Here is an 18221-nt window from a genome sequence, read left to right as displayed (position 1 = left end):
AATAGAAATATTAAAAACATTAATTACATCGATCGACATGTGATTTTTGCATGTATTTTCAAATTAATATCATTTTAAGTACTATTTTAAAGGATTATTTGACGCCCTGAGGGTGTTAGTTAGTTAGATCCTTGTTATAAACTTATTGATTAAATCATAATAAACATATATCAAGAGTTAGGGATTGTAATAAACTGAAATGCTCAATCACAAAAAAACATTTCCCGAGAGCAAGCGGTCAATTTATTTCACCAAACTAGGGGACCACGCCCATAGATTTTTCTTTATTTTTGTCAACTTTGGTAGCTCCATGAATCTGGAATGATATGCTTTTGCATATCTCATATTTATTTGATGAGAATGTCATAAATGACTATATCTCGAAAAAGTAAAGGATGAAGGAAAGGAGAGAAAGAGAGATTATAAATACATAAATTAGGATGTATAATATTTAATTATAATAATACAATAAATGTCATTTCACTAACTGCATCAATTAATAGGCTGCTATTACCGTGCGAACCTAAGCACTATAATCGTTCAAATGTAACTAATTAAAATAAACCAAACTTACGTGCATTTTTATAATTTCCGAGATAACAACACACAATTAACATTATCTATATGTGTTTATCTTTATATTTTTGCTCTTACTATTATTCACAAAGTTTTTCCCCCAAATTTACTGCTTCGACCTTTATCATGTTTCCATAATGCTTGTCACTTAACCAAAAATATTACATCGTATAACAATAACATATAAGAACTCAAATAAAACATAATCGAAGGTAGTGTATGAGAATGCTATATATACAATAGACACAGAGAGAGCGCGATGGGGGATGTGTGAAAGAAAGATGCATCGAGTGAGGGGGGATGGGAGAGAGAAGTAGAGAGAGAAAGAGAAAGAGGGGGAACGGGTGAAAGGGAGATGCGTCGGGAGTTGGAAGGGTCGAGAGAGAGAAAGGGGCTAAGAGAGAGAAAGAGGGCATGCTAAAAGAAAATAGGGTCTGGAAAGAGAAAGAGCATGAGAGGAAAAAGGACAGGGAGAGAGGAGCCGAGAAAAGAGAGATAGAGAGAGAATGAAGAGCTGGAAGAGAATTGAAAAAGAGTGAGAGAGAAAGAGGGTCAGGAAAGAAAGAAAGACAGGGGTCAAAAGAGACAAAAATATAGCGATAAAGAGAGAAAGAGATAGAGTGATGATTAGGGATGTCAGTAGGGAGGGTTAAATAGGAGACCCGCCTCATCCCCGCCCCAACGGGGCAGGGATGGGTCTTGGTTTGGCGGGTGATAGGGCGGGGATGGGGATTAAAACCATACCCGCCATGGGTGATGGGGCGGGGGTGGATTTTAGGTTGTACCCGCCCCATCTCCACCCCGCCCCACCCGCCCCACTTCGTACCCGCTCCATCCCCACCTACCCCACTTCGTACCCGCCCCATCCCCACATCCATATATTTTTAAAAACAAAATTATATACTTTTATACTATTTTATAAATAAAAAATCATGTAAAATAAAATAGTAAATATAATACTTTGTGATACACTTATATTTTAAACAAAAAAATGTGTAATATTAACAATAATTTTTTTCCTTTTGCAATCTTTATTAATTATGAAGGATTGTGTATTTGGGAGGCAGGGATTAGGCGGGTCTTAGGTGGGGATTATGTGGTGGTGGATATCCAAGTGGGGGTTGGGGTAGGGATGGTTTTGGAATTGTACCCGTCGGGGCAGGGATGGGGATGAATTTTAGACCCGCTGTGGGGATGGGGGATGGAGATAGGGATGAAAATTTTAGGTGGGGATGGGGATGGGAAGGCCAACATTTGCCCCGTCCCGCCCCATTGACATCCCTAGTGATAATGAACGAGAGGGACTGAGAAAGAGATAGAGGGGGGCTGAAAGAATGAGGGGGATAAAGAGAAGTCGGGTGAGATAGAAGGGCCGGGGGAGAGGGAGCAAGTGCAACCTAGTAATTTTCACAGCCTTTTAAAGGATGAAACAAGGACAAGAAAGATTAGGAAAGAAAGAGAGTGAGAGAAAGAGTTTTGGCCAATAAAGGAAGGAATAAGTGAGAGAAGAGCAAGTCGACCAATAACTTTCAAATCCATAGAAAAAGAACAATTAAGACATGGTAGGGGGAAAAGAAAAGGAAAAAGAGAAAGGGACAATTTAGGGCAATAGAGAAATGAAAATGTGGGACTTGTTCCCCTATCACTTGCTTCTTAACGCCTTTTTCAAATAATCCTTTTTTTCCACTCATGTCCATTTTACTCTACTGTTCGAAACTAATAAGACACTTTGTAGAAGACGAGTGAGTAATTGTACTCTACTTAATACTTTTAGAGATACATGTTTATTAACTAATGAGATTAAAATTCAAGTTACACTACTACTCAGAACCCTAGTTTCTCTTTCGTAAAATAATACAATAACAACTTATTTATGTTAATTAAAAAACAAGCTTGAAGATAATGATTAAGTGAATATAACTTATAATGATCATAAACTTATAAATTAAATGTAATAAACATGTATCAAAAGCATTTTTGTTTATTGCTTAATTCATATACAATTGCACCGATTAATCCCCTAAATTAGGGCTGAGCAAAACTATTTGAAAATTCAATGATCCAATCTGCATCTGATCCAAAAATTATGGATATTCGATCCGAAAAAATTGGACATCGGATATTCAAAATAGTCACACACGATTAACATTAACAATATAACAAGCTTTTTTTAAAAAAAATATTAAATTAACCTTCCCTATTCAACATGTTAATAACACCCCAAACTACAAAACACAATCATAGTCACAAAGCTTTCATATCTTACCGTTGGAACATGTGCTTAGCGCGTGCTCTAACGACTCCTATTTAAAATAAATACCCCATAATTAAACATTAACTTATTCTTGGTTAAAGTACATATTGACTTTTTTTTAAGTTAACTAGGATAACATTGATTTAATTTTGACAAATTTCATTTGTAACCATGTCTCTTTCAACTTTCGTAGTTATTTATTTTTCTTTTTTTTTTAAAGCCATTAATAAAGTTCCTTTTCTGCAAGTTAATCTCATCATGAAGCAGATAGTACTTTCTTATCTTATGGCATTTGCTTTTTAATTAACAAATGATGGAAGTACCTAATCTTCCCTTGTTTATAGCTAAGGGGGATTAGGGAGATTCTTTTAAAAAAAAGGTTACTAGTTGCGGGAAGCTGCCAACTTTTTAAATGGAAATGCAAATTCGGAATACCCATTCATTTAAAAAACACAAAAATGTTTCCCACGATAGGAAACATTAATAAACCCAAATCAAATTAAAGAAAAGGAGACCCCAACATCTCTCATAATTTCTTTGCTCATTTGTTTCTCTTTACAAACCTGAAAACAAACTATTTACACTGTAATTTTTTTTATTTTTTATTTATTTTTTTCCGATTAATCTTTCTTTCTTCTATAGTTTTCTTTTTCTTTTCTCTTTTTCTAATCTCGCCCCTTCTAACTGACAAGCTATTGATTATATAATAATACTTCCACGGTCCAAAACAACTTTTACAAGCGTATATACACGCATTTGAGCACAAACCCTAGCTAGACTCCTTTTCGACGAGTTCCCATCCCCTGATTAGAAAGGACCCCTCGGTTAAGGAGGTTAAGCCCCTATTCATGACTTCGGGTAGACACACACATACACGCACACACACTCTCTGTCAAGAACACGTTTAAAAAGGGGGGCGGAGAGGAGAGGAGAGAAATATAGTAGTAAAGGAGGAGAATATAAAAGGTGGGTAAGGGAGACGCAGGGCATGTGGGACAGAATGGATTGACACAATCAAATGTCTCTGGCAGCGGCGTTGCCGGATCTTGGTTGCCGTAGAAGCTCAATCAATGTCTCCGCCTGTCCCACAATCAACAGCAACATCAGCATTATATTATGTCACAAAACTAACATCCAACAAATAGGGAAAGCCAAAATACAACAACAAGATAACATTCATACATACATTATATTCGCTAAATAATAGTGTCCCCTACCTCTTCGATGAGGAAAGGTTCATTTACATCGACACCCAATAATTTATGCTTAAAAGTAGACAGGTTGATTGGTCAAGTAGTTATGCCAAACTACATTATATAGCATATTGTAATAATCTCCGACATCTCACATTAATTGAGTTGTTAATAGTTAGTTTGTTACTTATAATTGGTATTCCATAATATTAGTAAACCGCCCATAATGATTTTCCTTGCAAAAGTTTAATGATTGTAAGAACATATTTGTAACAAAATACCTGACAATAATTTAGGAATAATAGTTAGGAGTATTATGGTTTAAACAAACTTGCAAAGTACTGTATAATTCTATTCACTCATAAAAAATATATATGTATTTAATAATAGTTTATGTTTTGCTTTAATAAAAACCTTATGAGTAGTCTATTATTGTTTTTTCTTAAGTGAATAATTCTATAAATCGGGTGCAGTACAATAATGTTTAATCTCCTAGTTTGATCATGATGTGTATTATTTTCACGAGAATACAGGGAATTGAAGAGAGTATATTGATGTAGGAAGTGCAAGTAAGAAAGAAACAGTGAAAATGTGAGTGAGTGTAAGAGGAAAGTAGTAAGAGAGGGCGAATATATATGTGTAAATATTGTGGCATAAGAGGGTAAAGTATTAATAAATTTTGCCAAAAATTAAACCAAGTTAGTGAAAGAGTAAAATACTTTAAGAAACAGGCTAATCAGAAAAGTGTCAAAAAAAAAAAAAAAAAAAAACATTTAGGAATGTTGGTAGTATTAAAATAGTCTTCTTAAATTGGAATTAAAAAAAGCTGCATCCATTTATAATGTAGGACAAAACACTAAAGGCAGCATTCGATCACATAACATACTGCATTATTTGTCTCAGAAAATATAATAAAATCAATAAGTTTACGACCCCAATAAATTAAAAAATACTATATAAGCTTACGTTATGAAATGATAAAGAATAGATATCTTCTAGAACATAATTCTTTTGTGGAGTAAACTCTTTTCCTCTTCAAAAGTTGCTTAACATCAACTCCCTTGTTCCTTATATTTTGCGCCGTTCTACTCATAAATCTCTGACAAAAGTTGAGCTATACAACTATCATTTATAAAACCCATTTATGTCACTCAAAATTTACCTATACAACTATCATTTGAGCAGGACATTAACTAATTCTATTCACTTTTAATTAACAAAACTCCTCCAACCTCATTCCTAATATAATGCTCTGTAAAATATATTAGCTATCTTCTACTTGAATTTTTTTGAAGGGATTTTACTTGAATTTTTTTTATTCAACTTTAATTTACAATATCGTTTTTTAAAATTCTCCTAAAACATTAGGACCGGGAGACAGTTCTATGCAAAGAATGGGTAATTGGGGTGACGATCACAATTAAAATTGGTAAGTTATAAATAGGAGATCCCACTAATTTTCCCCAAAATAATTGCAATACACGTGCTAAATATAAACCACTGAATAAAGGTCCTAGTTCTTCATCTATAATAATGTTTCACTGCAAATCAAAATAACAAATTTTTTAAAAAGTAAGCCAGATTCCTATGTATCACTCTTGAGTAGTCGATAGTTTTAAATAAAAAATTTATATTTTAAAAAGTGAACAAATTTTTTATGGCCAAAAGAAAAAGCGAATAAATATTTCAAACGTGCCTTCCATATGGAATACTTGAGATCGAAGTTACTTGAGAGCGAATAAATATTTCAAAATAACTTATCTAGCTCGCCCCCTCCCCCCCCCCCTCCCCCTCCCCCCTCTTAGTAAGTCACAATTCCAATAATTATTGTGGGGTCTACTTGTATTATTATTATTAATAATTTAATCTCTTTCTTTCTCTCTCCAAATTTGTTAACTTAAATAAAAAATTATCAAGTTAACTAATAAAACATAGAAAGTAAATCCCTAGGAAATCAAAGTTCCTATATTATCAATCAAACAAACTTAAGTTAATTCCTAGGAAATGGACAAGGGAAATTACTTCTATGAAATATAATTTCCCATGAGAACTCATCTTCCATGTCAACCAAATAACACCTAAATTATTATATCCATGTGAGTCGAAATCTGAATTAGATATTTTTCGGGTTGGGATTGGAATCGGATCGGATCGGATGAGGTTTAAACACCTCTATTTATACGGTTATACCCATGTATAATTCCATACATTGACAAAATTTATACCCACTTAATTTCGTAGGTTTCACTAGTTCACTACGGTATAATCAGTGGTGTACATTTCCTTCGTTCTCTAGAGTTCTATCTATTTCGTATAACACCACCAAAATATCAAGAGAAAAACTAAAATTAGGGTCTGTTCCGATTTACTGAAAACAACTGAACTGATTGGGACTAAAATGAAGGGAACTGAACTGAATAGAGTTGAAATGAATAGTTTGTGAGAGAAGGAAATTAGAAACTAAACTGAACTTAATCGAATTGAAGTGAAGTGATTGAAACTAAATTAAACTAAACTAAAATTAAGCTCAACAAACAAGCACTAAGTCCTTACTTTTTAAAACACCAAAGATAATGTGATTTTAAAAAAATTGTGGAAGTAAGTTGGTCAAATTAGTGGGGCAAAAAGGATTATAAAAGACACATTACTACTAGTCTACTACAGTTTTTTTTCCCCTTTTTTGAACAAAGATATCTTTGTTACACATTAGTTTTAATGGTTTGATCCATAATAAAACGAGAGACGTTGACCTTCCACACTTTACACGTTATATAGTTAGACTAATAGTAATATATACGAGTAAATATATCAATTTTTTTGACATAATTTTAAAATAATTGATCAATTTTGAAGTACTATAATATTATTGTCAATATTATTGTAAGAATATCTCCTATAAAAATGTAAAAAGAAAAGGTAAATAGGAGTTTTCTTAAAAATCAGAAAGTAAAGCGAGATGAGTGATGAAATAGGCGTCCGCTTGGATTTCTATGGTAGGTAAGAAATCTTTTTAAATTTGGTATAAACTAACAAAATGACAAGGATTTCTCCTTATTTCTAGCAAATTATACAACGGCGTAGTGATCCTCAAGCCTCCACCTCAACTTTCCACAAACATGACTCAGGAATCAGGATTTCCTACTAATTTACTCACTGTCGCTTTCTTTTCTTACTTTTCTGTCTTCTGTTTCACACTCGTAAATTATACCATGTGTCTTTCACTCTTTCCTCTTTCCCTCTAAATTATTTCCAACATCAATATCTTTCGTTATCAATAGACATATATAGTAAAATTTTAGTATGTCAAAATTATATACTGATATATAAATCACAAATAGAAGTCAATTAATTTTTGCAAATAGTTATAAAATCAAATTGAGTCAACCATTCAGAAAAATAGAGATAATTCTATTGTAATTTGAAAGGTAAAGACTATTTTTTTAATAATCAAAAATTGAAATCTAATCAAGGAAATAATATCTAAATGCGCCAGCTACTACAGTACTAATTAGATTGAAAATAATTTTACTAAAATACAGAGAATTTCTTTTCAAAAAAAATAATTACGGAGAATTTTATTTCAATTGAATTGACATCTCATTTAGTAAATTTAAAAATATCGATAGAGTACTTGTGAAAATACGGAAAAAGGTTAACAAACTGAAATTTATTGTAACTGAAAAACCTACCAAGAGTTTAAACGCAACTAACAAAATCATCCAGGATTTGCAACGGTGCAAATATTTCAAACATTTATTTGATGAGCAAATACTTAAAGTTAACAACAAAATAACCTTAACAAGAAATGTGAAGTACATTTCTTTATTAAATACTCTTAAGAATTGCTGGTCCAAATCTAGGACTTTTTCAAAGATAATTCATTCATAGCATCCAACAATAAATATAACAATGGCAATATTATGTATAAAAGTGAGAGTGAGGGATAGATCAAGTGGTTATAGCTCTTCTTCCGATTTCAAGTAATCTTGGCATCGATTCTCATCACTCACCCTTTTGGCTCTTTAAAAACCCCCAAAAAAAAAAAAAAATTGTGTATAAAAGTATAATTCTTAAAAATAAAATTAAAAAATCCGTAAGCTCGTTATTATAAGAATTTTGGCAATAGGCGGCAAATAAATATTACATTCTAATACTCTGTATTATTTATATCCCTAATAATACATTATTTTATAGGTATTTCGTGGTTACACAACTACACAAAAATAAAACATCTCCATTGTAAATTTGTACCTAGAATTTTTTTTATTTATTTATTTTTATTTATTTATTTATTTTTTTCAAATGTGTTAAGAATTAATCAAATGACTGATAAAATTAAAAAATGGTTTGCATTAGAATTTCAACCAACAATATGCAAGTATATACTTTATTAAAAAAAATTAAACAAAATCGATTTGAATTTGGCAACTTGCATCACTCAAATATTTTTTTTTTATTTTCTTATTTTTTTTTAAGAAAAATATCTAAAATGTGAAACAATAAAATAGTGAAGCAATAAATAGATACGGAGTAACAAGAACAACTAACCTTCCTCTTGGCCCGGCTAGTACCCGACTGAGACAAGGCAACCAAAGGCGGAATAGCACCTTCACGCGCCACCATAGTCCTATACACAACACTGTCTTCACATAATTGCAGCAAAATCGCGGCCGCAATCTCCTTTTGTCTATGAGACCCAACCTCAACTATCTCTACCAATACCGGAATCCCCTCCTCATCTACCAACGCTGACCTCGCCTCCGGCAACGACACCAATAAGCTCAACACAAACGCCGATTTATCCACCATATGAGACCCGAAATCCGCCATCAATTCAATCAACGGCTTCATGATCCCCGCTTCAACGGCCCTGATCTTGTTTTCTTTTACAGAACATAAAGAGTAAAGTGCAGTTGATGCATCCTTTTTAGCTCTAATTCCACCATTTTCTAATAGATCTACTAAAGCTGGAATTGCCCCTGACCGTCCGATCAATGACTTGTTCTCGTCGACCTGTGATAGCCGAAGAAGCGCACACGCAGCGTTCTCTCTAGCCGTTGATGTCCCAATCTTTAGAGCTCGAACCAACGGTTTGATTGCACCGGATGACGTTATATGATCTTTATTCTCGTCACAAAGAGATAGATTCAAAATTGCTGTTACGCCGTATTCTTGAAGCTGAAGGTCGGAGGAATTCAGGAGAGAAATTAGCGGTTTGATGGCACCAGCTCTGGCAATTTTAAGGCGATTTTCAGGCTTATTTTTAGCTAAAAGACGGATTTCCATCGCAGCTTGCTTCTGATCATCGACTGAAGAAGATTCCAATTCGGAAACTAAATGAGGAATTATTTCATCGGAGAAATCATCGGCGGCACTAGCGCAGGAAAGCCAGAGTTTGCGACGGCTTTCGGATGTCGCTGACGAGAATTCGCCGGACCTGTCGCTATTGCAGTCGCTAAAGGCGGAGGAAGAGTTATCGTTTATGTTAAGGTCGCTGAAATTACGGCCTAAGTAGGTGAAACCCGTCGGAATTTTCTCTGTTTCCATTGGTTTGATTCTGGATTGTTCTGAAAAATTGGAGAATATTGATGGATACTTTATTTAAAATAATGTTTAAGTTTAGAAGAAGTGTCTGTTATTCGACCTCATGAAGTGGGAATTGTGGAGTTGATGGGGTTGTTTGGGAAGTTAAGGAGGTTAGAGAAGTTGGCTTGGTTGGATTGGAAGATATAGGAGAGGAGAGGAGAGAGAATAGAGTTGGGGGAAAAGAACCCAGACTTGGTCATTGTGTAAAGGGGATGGTGAAGCAAGGGAGAAGGGGCCACCAATATTATTTCTCGTGGGCGGAATTGGTACAGAGACTCTATTAAACTTAGGCTCATTTTTCAATTAACGGTTTACACCATCAAAGTTTATTTTAGCAATCAATAACATAATATTAAAATAAACACCAAAAATCTCTGTTGACTTTCTCTCACTAAAAGAGAGCTTATCTCTCTAGAAAACTAGAGCCCCTTCATCAAGCTTCTTCACCGACTTCCATCCCCAAATTCATTAAAATTCAAGGTAGCATTAGAATTAAGGTTAGTGGAATCTCTGTTGACTTTTATTCTTTAGCGGTTTCATTTCCATGCTCGAATCGGAAATCGTAAGTGGCGTTTACAATTTTCCTATTGCTTTCTTTCCCCTTTTCAATTAAAATATCGAAACCTCAATTTTCCGACACTCCCAGTCAGAATTCGTCTTATTAAAAATCCCAAACTTCCTTTTTCCACCTTCATCTAGTTCTTGGCAGATTCGTGGACTATCGTCACTTTTTCAGTGAATCGAATTCAAGATTGGGTGTTAAACAAGTGGTTTAAATTTGGGGAAATCACAATCCAGAAGTTCAACAAAATCTTTCTGTTTCCGTGTTAGGATGCCTGAGACAGAGATGCTATGTTAAAGCGGGGGTCGATGGCATACCAAGCTGCTCTTCTGGTTTTCCAACCTTGGACTCTAGATAATTCTATCAGGGATATAATTTTTGACAAGGCAGACATATGGGTGCATCTTGATGAGATACCTTTGAACTTATGCAATATTAATGTTGTTAAACCAATGCTTTATTTGGCTGGGAACATTTTGTGTACCGATGGTCCTCTTCCAAGTTCAATTGGATGCTTGGCTAGAGTAAAACTCCAAATTCATATTTTTGAACCGTTGCTACCGGGTTTCTATTTGGACATTGGCAACTCTGAATTTAAGTGGATTAATATTAGATATGATAACATGTTTATTTTGTACTCTAGGTGTAATATGTTTGGTCATAAGCGGAATTCTTGTTCTTTGCCTCCTTGTACGCCTACTTCTGTGGTTGATAAGTTCGGGTTGTGTAAGTCTGCTGTTCATCTTGCTCATAATCTATCCAACTCGAACATTGGCTTGAAAAGAACTAAAATATTCAGAATAACGAGAGTGAATCTCCGAAGTTTTTTCAAAAAATTCGTCCCACCCCAATCCCAGGGAAGCCAATCAAACAAAAGACCTCTTATGCTTGCTACACCATCTCTCTCCCCTTTGGAAAAACGGAGAATACACTCAGACCCAAACCTTGCTCCAAAAGAACCCAACCACAAACCACCTTATTCTAATTTCTTAACCCACAAAAAATCATCATCTAACAGCATTCTCGAGGCGGGGAAATATTATCATCTAACAGCGTTCTAGAGGCGTGAAATCATCATCTAACAACATTCCCGAGGCGGGGAAAAATCATCATCTAACAGCGTTCCAGAGGCGTGGAATCATCATTCCCGAGGCGGGGAAAAATATCATAACCATGTATGAGGAGTAAAGTGCGGAAAAGTAAAGGATCTCTCTCGAATTCCAAGAGAGAATCTGCAATGTGTAGTTGCTCAGTTTGAGGTGTCAGATGTCTGACTTTCTCTGATAGAGAGTTGGTGTGTATTGAATATTTCTGAATAGATGTTCTTAGGAGGGTAACATCTCCCTTTTATAGGGTGTTGGAAAACATGCCCAATATTAGGTTTTAGTAAACCTAGGGCCGATTGGGCTTTGCCTGGAACTTTGGGCCGTAGGAGACCACTTGCTCAGTTGGCAATTTTGCCTGCCACGTGTTGTGACTTGATTGGTCCACCTTGGACCTCTCACGAGGTGACACGTGGAGGACTCTGATTAGTCCACGTGGATGACACGTGGCAAGGTAACATTGGTCCACGTGGTGGGGAAAAATCCCCTAATCAGAACTAACATTTTTCTTCAGGTATCAGCGTATACAGAGTGATTTAGGATCGCAGAACGTCTTGAATCATTCTCCGTCCCTATAGAATACTTTGACTATCGTTTTCGAAACTGACATTTCTACAAACTCAGTCAAAGTGGGGGCTTCTGTAGACACCTGAAAATGTCTCCCCAAAACCAAACCCGATGATGAATAACCTTTCACCGCTATTATTAGGCGGGTCGAGTATTTAATCTCGCGAGTGTTTAAAATCCATGTTCAGTCTAACACAGTTTACATATTCTGTCAAAAAATCAGTCAAACCATTTATTCAAACTCAGTCCAACTCATATCCTAGCCTAAATCCTTTTAATTCATTTTGTGTTATTTATTAATTTAGTCCGATTAATAAATAATAAAACCTTAAGCCTGAAATTAATCCGGAATAGCTGAAACCGCGCATAATATATCACGTACTTAATTATTAAGCAAGAAATAAATGAATCTGGACTGTTTTTAAGAAAACATGTGTACCATGTCACGAAAGACACACCGCGTCACAGTATTCCGCACCGTGTCGCGGTATATTGCACCTTCTGCGCCGTGTCGCGGCACACATGCCGTGATGCAGCATTTTTCTAGGATTTCTTCGCGGCGCCTTTTCACTTCTAGGGTTTCGTGCTTCACCCCTCACATTTTCTCTATAAATACGAACCTGATTTCCAGTTTTGGGGCATCAAATCATTCTCTCTTCCACTCTTATACACCAAAAAATATTCTCTTTCTCCCTACACTAAAAATCATACTCTTTTCCCTCTTTAGACTAAATACTAGCCTCCCTATTCTCTCATAATACTTCCACTAAGCACTCCAAGGAGTCCATACTTGACCCAATGTTTTATACTTAAACCAAGGCGTGAAAGATAGAATTAACTGAGGGTTTGGACCAAATCAACTCTACTTTTTATTTAATTTAATTATTTCAATTTGATTTATATTTTTATTGAAGTTACTAACAATTTATTCATGATGTAGCAATTCAAGGAAACGCGGTAAGTGAGTAATTAATCACTTAATTACTCTTATTTTTATTATTTATTGCTAGTATCATGATTAGGGTTATTATTATGATTTGATTTGACTAACAATATCATTGTTAAATTGCTTTCAATGTTGATGTTTATTCTATTGTTTATTGTTGATCACTATATTGCATGTTCAAAGGGAATATGTAATTGAAGATAACGCCTAACAAGATAAGTTGGACGACCGGTTTAGTTTTCTTTTTAATCTTGTTGTTTAATCGAAGTGATCACTAATAATTAGAATTATGTGTTGCATTAATATTCAACCAATTTAGCTTAATATTAGTTTTGAGCAAATTGGATCTTTGTTTGCATGACTTTGAGATCACAGGAAATAATTTTCGCCATAAGAATCGAGTAGAGGCTAATATGGGCGAATGTGACTCCATGACTTACTTCGTACCATCATCCCCGATCCTCTTTTTGTGGTTCCGAACCATATGGAGTTAGTAATTTCATGGATTATGAATGGGAGTAACCTTCACGGGTCAATCGTTGTTACCTTTCGTTGTCCCTTAATCGTGGTTGCCTTTTATGATCCGTGAACGGTTTACAAGTTCCTTAAAAACTTGTTGGTGGCTCCCTACTTTGCTTTGTCCCTAACCGTGTCCCTAATCCTATATATGTCAATTCCCACTTCCTATGAGTGCCAAGCATATTCACAACATGCTTAACGTAGGCGCGCTTCGAACGACGCCTACACTAGCTTCGTAGTTTATAGAGTTTTAACTCGGCCTTGCTTGCTAAGCAGAGTTGGCGTATATATCGTCATCCTTAACTCTTGGTTTCACGTGTATTATCGGCAAATTATTCCTCCCTTTAGTCTTTCCAGCCTAGTAGGGTTTCACGGTCTTCATGGGGCTGTCGGGGTCTTCTAGCTGGTATGTCCATTCTAGCTTAGGGGATTGCATGAAAAGTAGGGTCGAGGACTCAAGTTCATCTTCTCCAGGATATTTGGTCCCTTGGGGGACCTGTTTCCTTCAAATGTGGTCTGGGTGAGTCGGATGTTCTGACTCATGTTTCTTTTATTATTGATCTGCGTTCATATGCGTGGGATACTTCTAAGGTCCATCGGTTTTTCGACAATGTTATGGCTTCGCGTATTTTGTCTACTAGCCGCCCTCATAAACTGATGGATGATTTTTTTTACTGGAAATTTACACGTGATGGTTAGTTTTCCACTAAATCGGCTTATGCATTGATGATTCGCCAGTCCATGGTGTCAGTGGCTTGTGATCCAGTTTCAGCTTCATGGTGGAAGTGATTTTGGGGAATACCAATTATGACCAAATTGAGGATGTTTTGCTAGAAATTGCTTCTTGATGCCTTACCTCTTTCTACTACTTTGCATTCTCGGGGACTTCCTGTCAACCTTGTGTGTTCTTTGTCGTGATCACTTGGAAACGACTTCATATTTATTTCGGGATTGTTTGTTTGTTTCTCATCTCTTGACCACTAGTCCCTTGGGACTCCAGAGTACTTCTTTAAGTGTACACTCGTTTACTCACTGGTTCATAGAGCTGATTTCTAGTTATGGGAAGTCTCGGAATTGGCATAGTCTAGCTACTTTGGTCTCTATTTTGGGTGGGTGTGCCCGAGCTTGTCGGACTTCGTCAGCTTTACAGTCGGAATTACAGACTTGCTTATGGGCTCTTCTAGCTGCTAGACGAAAAGGTTTTTTGAGACTTCTACTCTATATGGACAACACAGTTCTGGTTTCCATGTTATGTCGTTCGTGTTCGGATGATATTTCTTGTGTTTGGTTATTGGGGGCTATAAGAGATATTCTGATACAGTTTAATTCCTGTTGGATTCGTAAGGTTCCTTGTCTCTGGGTTGCTCCAGCTCACTAGTTGACTACTCGTGCTCGTCAACGCCGTTTTCATTCCTGGTCGTTTTGATTGTTATTTGTTTTGGTTTCCTTTTTTTAGTTCCTTTGTTGTTTCGTGTTTTTCTGCTTTAATTTGCTCTCATATTGTACTTCTGTTTCGTTATATGAAATCTTTTTTTTTTTTAAAAAAATAGACACTAGGAATGACACGTGTCACTTCCTAGTGCTGTATTTTCCCTCCAAAACTCCCCCTACCCTTTTAGCAAAAAACACCTTTTATTTTTGGAATATTTGCATAATAATACAACTATAATAATATTATTTCAAATCTTATATATTATCTTTACATAAAATGTATTTCTTTTTATTTCGTGTTCTTAACTTTTCCATATATATTTACTTAAAATATTATTCCAACTCTTTTTTAATTATTGAAAAAGTAGGTACAAGATACTATCATTATCGTCTGGACATCTTTTAGACGAAGTATTATTGAATTTTTTTCTTCTTCATTGTAGTTCTAAGAATTTTTGCCTTATTATTTTATTTTTCTATATGCATTGTATTTGTCGTATATTATTATTCATGAGTTGCCTCATTTTTAAATTATATCACAATTAATAATGGAAAAAAGATTGTTACTACCGTGCATCGCACAAGCACTAATCTAGTTTATAAACTAAGAAAGTCACCAAACAATTTCACCTACAACCAAATTACGATTTTTGGCCACTTTCACCGAAATATGACGTTATTAATTATATATTGATAAATAAAATATAATCCCAGATAGTACTAGTTTGAAATCATTTCTTGATATAATAATGTCATATTCTGGTGTCAAATTTTGATTGCAATTTCATATGCTTGGTGACTTTTTTTGTTAATAGTTATTGGTGTGTGCGCCATGCCTCCCCCCCAAAAGAAACGTACTTAGCGAAATATACTTTTGATGTATGTTTACTATGGATTAATTAATATGTTATTCCTGTGTTGTTTTATGAAAGGATTTTTGGGGAATTCCCCAGTATCGTAAGTTCAATTCTAATATGGTTAGTTGGCTAAATATGTTTTTTTTTCGAAGAGTACTATTTGAACTTGTAAATATAGAATGCATGACAATGCATTTTCTTTCTTTTTTTTTCAAAGAAAGAGAGGAAAATTCTTCTTTTCTCTCTCTAACGGAGAGCTTCTCTCACTAAAACGTGAGTTTGTGGCAAACGTGAGTCTTTTCATCTTCAACTCTATTTTCTATTCAACATTCAAAGCACTGTTACATGCAACCAATGAATGCTCAAGATTTCACTCATGTCTGAAGATTGTAAGATAAATCTTTCGACTTCCCTCTCTGCCTTTTCTTCAACTAATGTTGTGTAAGCTATCTTTACACTCTTCTGTTCTCAAATCTTTCTTGTTCAGCCTCTCTAAATCATTGCAAGTACAAGAACAAGTAATCTATCTTCTGGGTTTTTTTTATTTATTTATTATTTTTTTAATTCACTTATTTGACACTTGGATGCCATGCATTTGTGCTTCTTCTAATTCAATCCTTTCTAAGTAGTATAAATAGAACCTTGTTGTTGTAGTTCTTGCTCATCCATCTCTTATTCTTCCTTCACTTCTTGTTCTTTCCCCCCTTCTTCTATTTGGCTAATATTCCTCCGTACCGTCACTCGAATTACTTGGGTGATTCTACTTCTGATGATACTTTACAAATGGGTGGGCTAGCTGAGGCTCCCCAAAATTTCAACTTTCTAGGGCCAATTAACTACAATCAAAGTGCAGTGGGCATGTTTGTAGGGCCTAGTCCTCCGGCAGTAGAATATGTTCAAAATATTGTTGATACTTGATGGAGAAGATGAGGAGTCATTAAGGTTCATAGATTTGGCCTTTACTATATCTTTGAGTGCAATAGCTCCGTTGATCTTGCGGCTATCACCAGATTCCGCACTGCTTAATGGCAGAATCATTAATGAAGGTATCACGATCTTTTATCCCTCAATTTCTTAATTTTGATTCTACCAGTCTGTGGGTTAGAATTCACGGTCTTCCTTTCCTTTATTTAACTCGTGAGTGGGCTGCACAAATTCTTTCTCATGCTGGCTACAAAAATAATTCGAATTTACAGGGTAAGGTTTCTCACCATCTGCTAATTGCGGGTTAAAATGGTGGTAGATCTCAGCTAACCCTTAATCCTTGGTTGTTTTATAACCTTGGAAGGTGACCGAATTATTTGGGTTCACTTCCGCTATGAGGAAATTTTTGCTTTTGCAAGAATTGTGGTTTTGCAGGACATTCAAGGAAGTGTTGTAAAATTCGAAAGGAGTTGGCTAAGAGGCGACTTAAAAGTGTTGCCGCTTTGGAAAATCAGGGAATGAGGATCCTCTATGGCCCTCGTGAATATTCCTATTGTACGAATGTTGTCAAGGGCTTGCCTAATTATAGGTGTTATAGGGATCCGGAGGCCAATCTGGTGAGGCCAAAGGAACCAGAAGATGTTCCTATGGAGGACAAGAACCTTACTGGGGATGGCGATTCTAATTCAGATGATTTTTCTAATGATAGTGCAGGGAGTGATTACTCTAAAAAAATATTATACAGGGTTTGAGCAATGAACAGGGCACTCTAATCAATCTGTTTCTCAGGTCTACAGCCCACCAAGAACAAGGCGATTCTAATTCAGATGATTTTTCTAATAATAGTGCAGGGATGGCGATTCTAATTCAGATGATTTTTCTAATGATAGTGTAGGGAGTGACTACTCTGAAAATTATTATACAGGGTCTGAGCATTGAACAAGGCACTCTAATAAATCTGTTTCTCAAGTCTACAACCCAACAGGAACAAGGCTGGGCTTGAACAACGATCCTTATGCGGTCTTCTATCCTTCTATTTAGGCTCGCAGAAATGGGCAGGCTAGGGCTCTCTCCTTCTCTAAATTCTTGGTTTGGGAAGCTAACAATGAAAGACTGGGAAAGTCTTCCTATTAACAATAGGGAACATGTCTTTGTTGTTTACAAGGCCTCTTGAAGAGCGAGACTGTGAAAGTGTATGGTCGTGCTCAGATGGATTTTAGAAATCATTTGCTTATTGACAGTGGAACTCGGAAATCGAAAAACACTTCTGGACGTAATAAGGATGACGATGAATCTTACCTTATAGTTCATGAAGAGGCATTTAGTGACATAGGAAAAAGGCAATACACATAGAGCACACTTGTCCAAAAGGACAAGTGGGAGATTGAAAGGAATGGTGTCATTCGAACAAGTGTATAATTCTGATAGAGGGTTCAAAACTAATTAGGAAAGCTAATTTTTCAGTGAGGTTAAGTGATCGAAATGCCTAGCCGGAGGCCACTTCTGATCAGTATTGTTAATGTATAATTAATATTACAACTTTCTCTTGACTGAATCCTTCGGGTCACACCCAATCGTGCAACCGAACAAAGGCGAAAAATTAATCCGAAGGATTAATTATGTCGATAGAGATTTTACGAACTGAGACGAAGGATTCCGAGTTTAGAGAGTCGAAGCTGAGCGTTAAGAGCCTAGTCGAATTT

At 35.6% G+C, this 18221-nt stretch overlaps 1 protein-coding gene across 1 annotated transcript; it reads right to left on the bottom strand.

Annotated features, from left to right (window-relative positions):
- Positions 1–3272: 3272 nt before the first annotated feature.
- Positions 3273–9952, bottom strand: LOC110724398 (U-box domain-containing protein 4-like). Its single transcript, XM_021903818.1, has 2 exons — positions 8572–9952; positions 3273–3910 (listed from the first exon to the last, which is right to left on the bottom strand). The coding sequence occupies exons 1-2, from the start codon at positions 9568–9570 to the stop codon at positions 3845–3847; spliced, it is 1065 nt and encodes a 354-aa protein (XP_021759510.1). The 5' UTR covers positions 9571–9952; the 3' UTR covers positions 3273–3844.
- Between the last annotated feature and the right edge of the window lie 8269 nt (positions 9953–18221).

This window comes from Chenopodium quinoa, unplaced genomic scaffold (assembly GCF_001683475.1).
Source record: "Chenopodium quinoa cultivar QQ74 unplaced genomic scaffold, ASM168347v1, whole genome shotgun sequence".
NCBI classification, from domain to species: Eukaryota; Viridiplantae; Streptophyta; class Magnoliopsida; order Caryophyllales; family Amaranthaceae; genus Chenopodium; species Chenopodium quinoa.
Note: the sequence above shows the minus strand (reverse complement) of the source record. Positions and strands in the feature narration are given on the sequence as shown.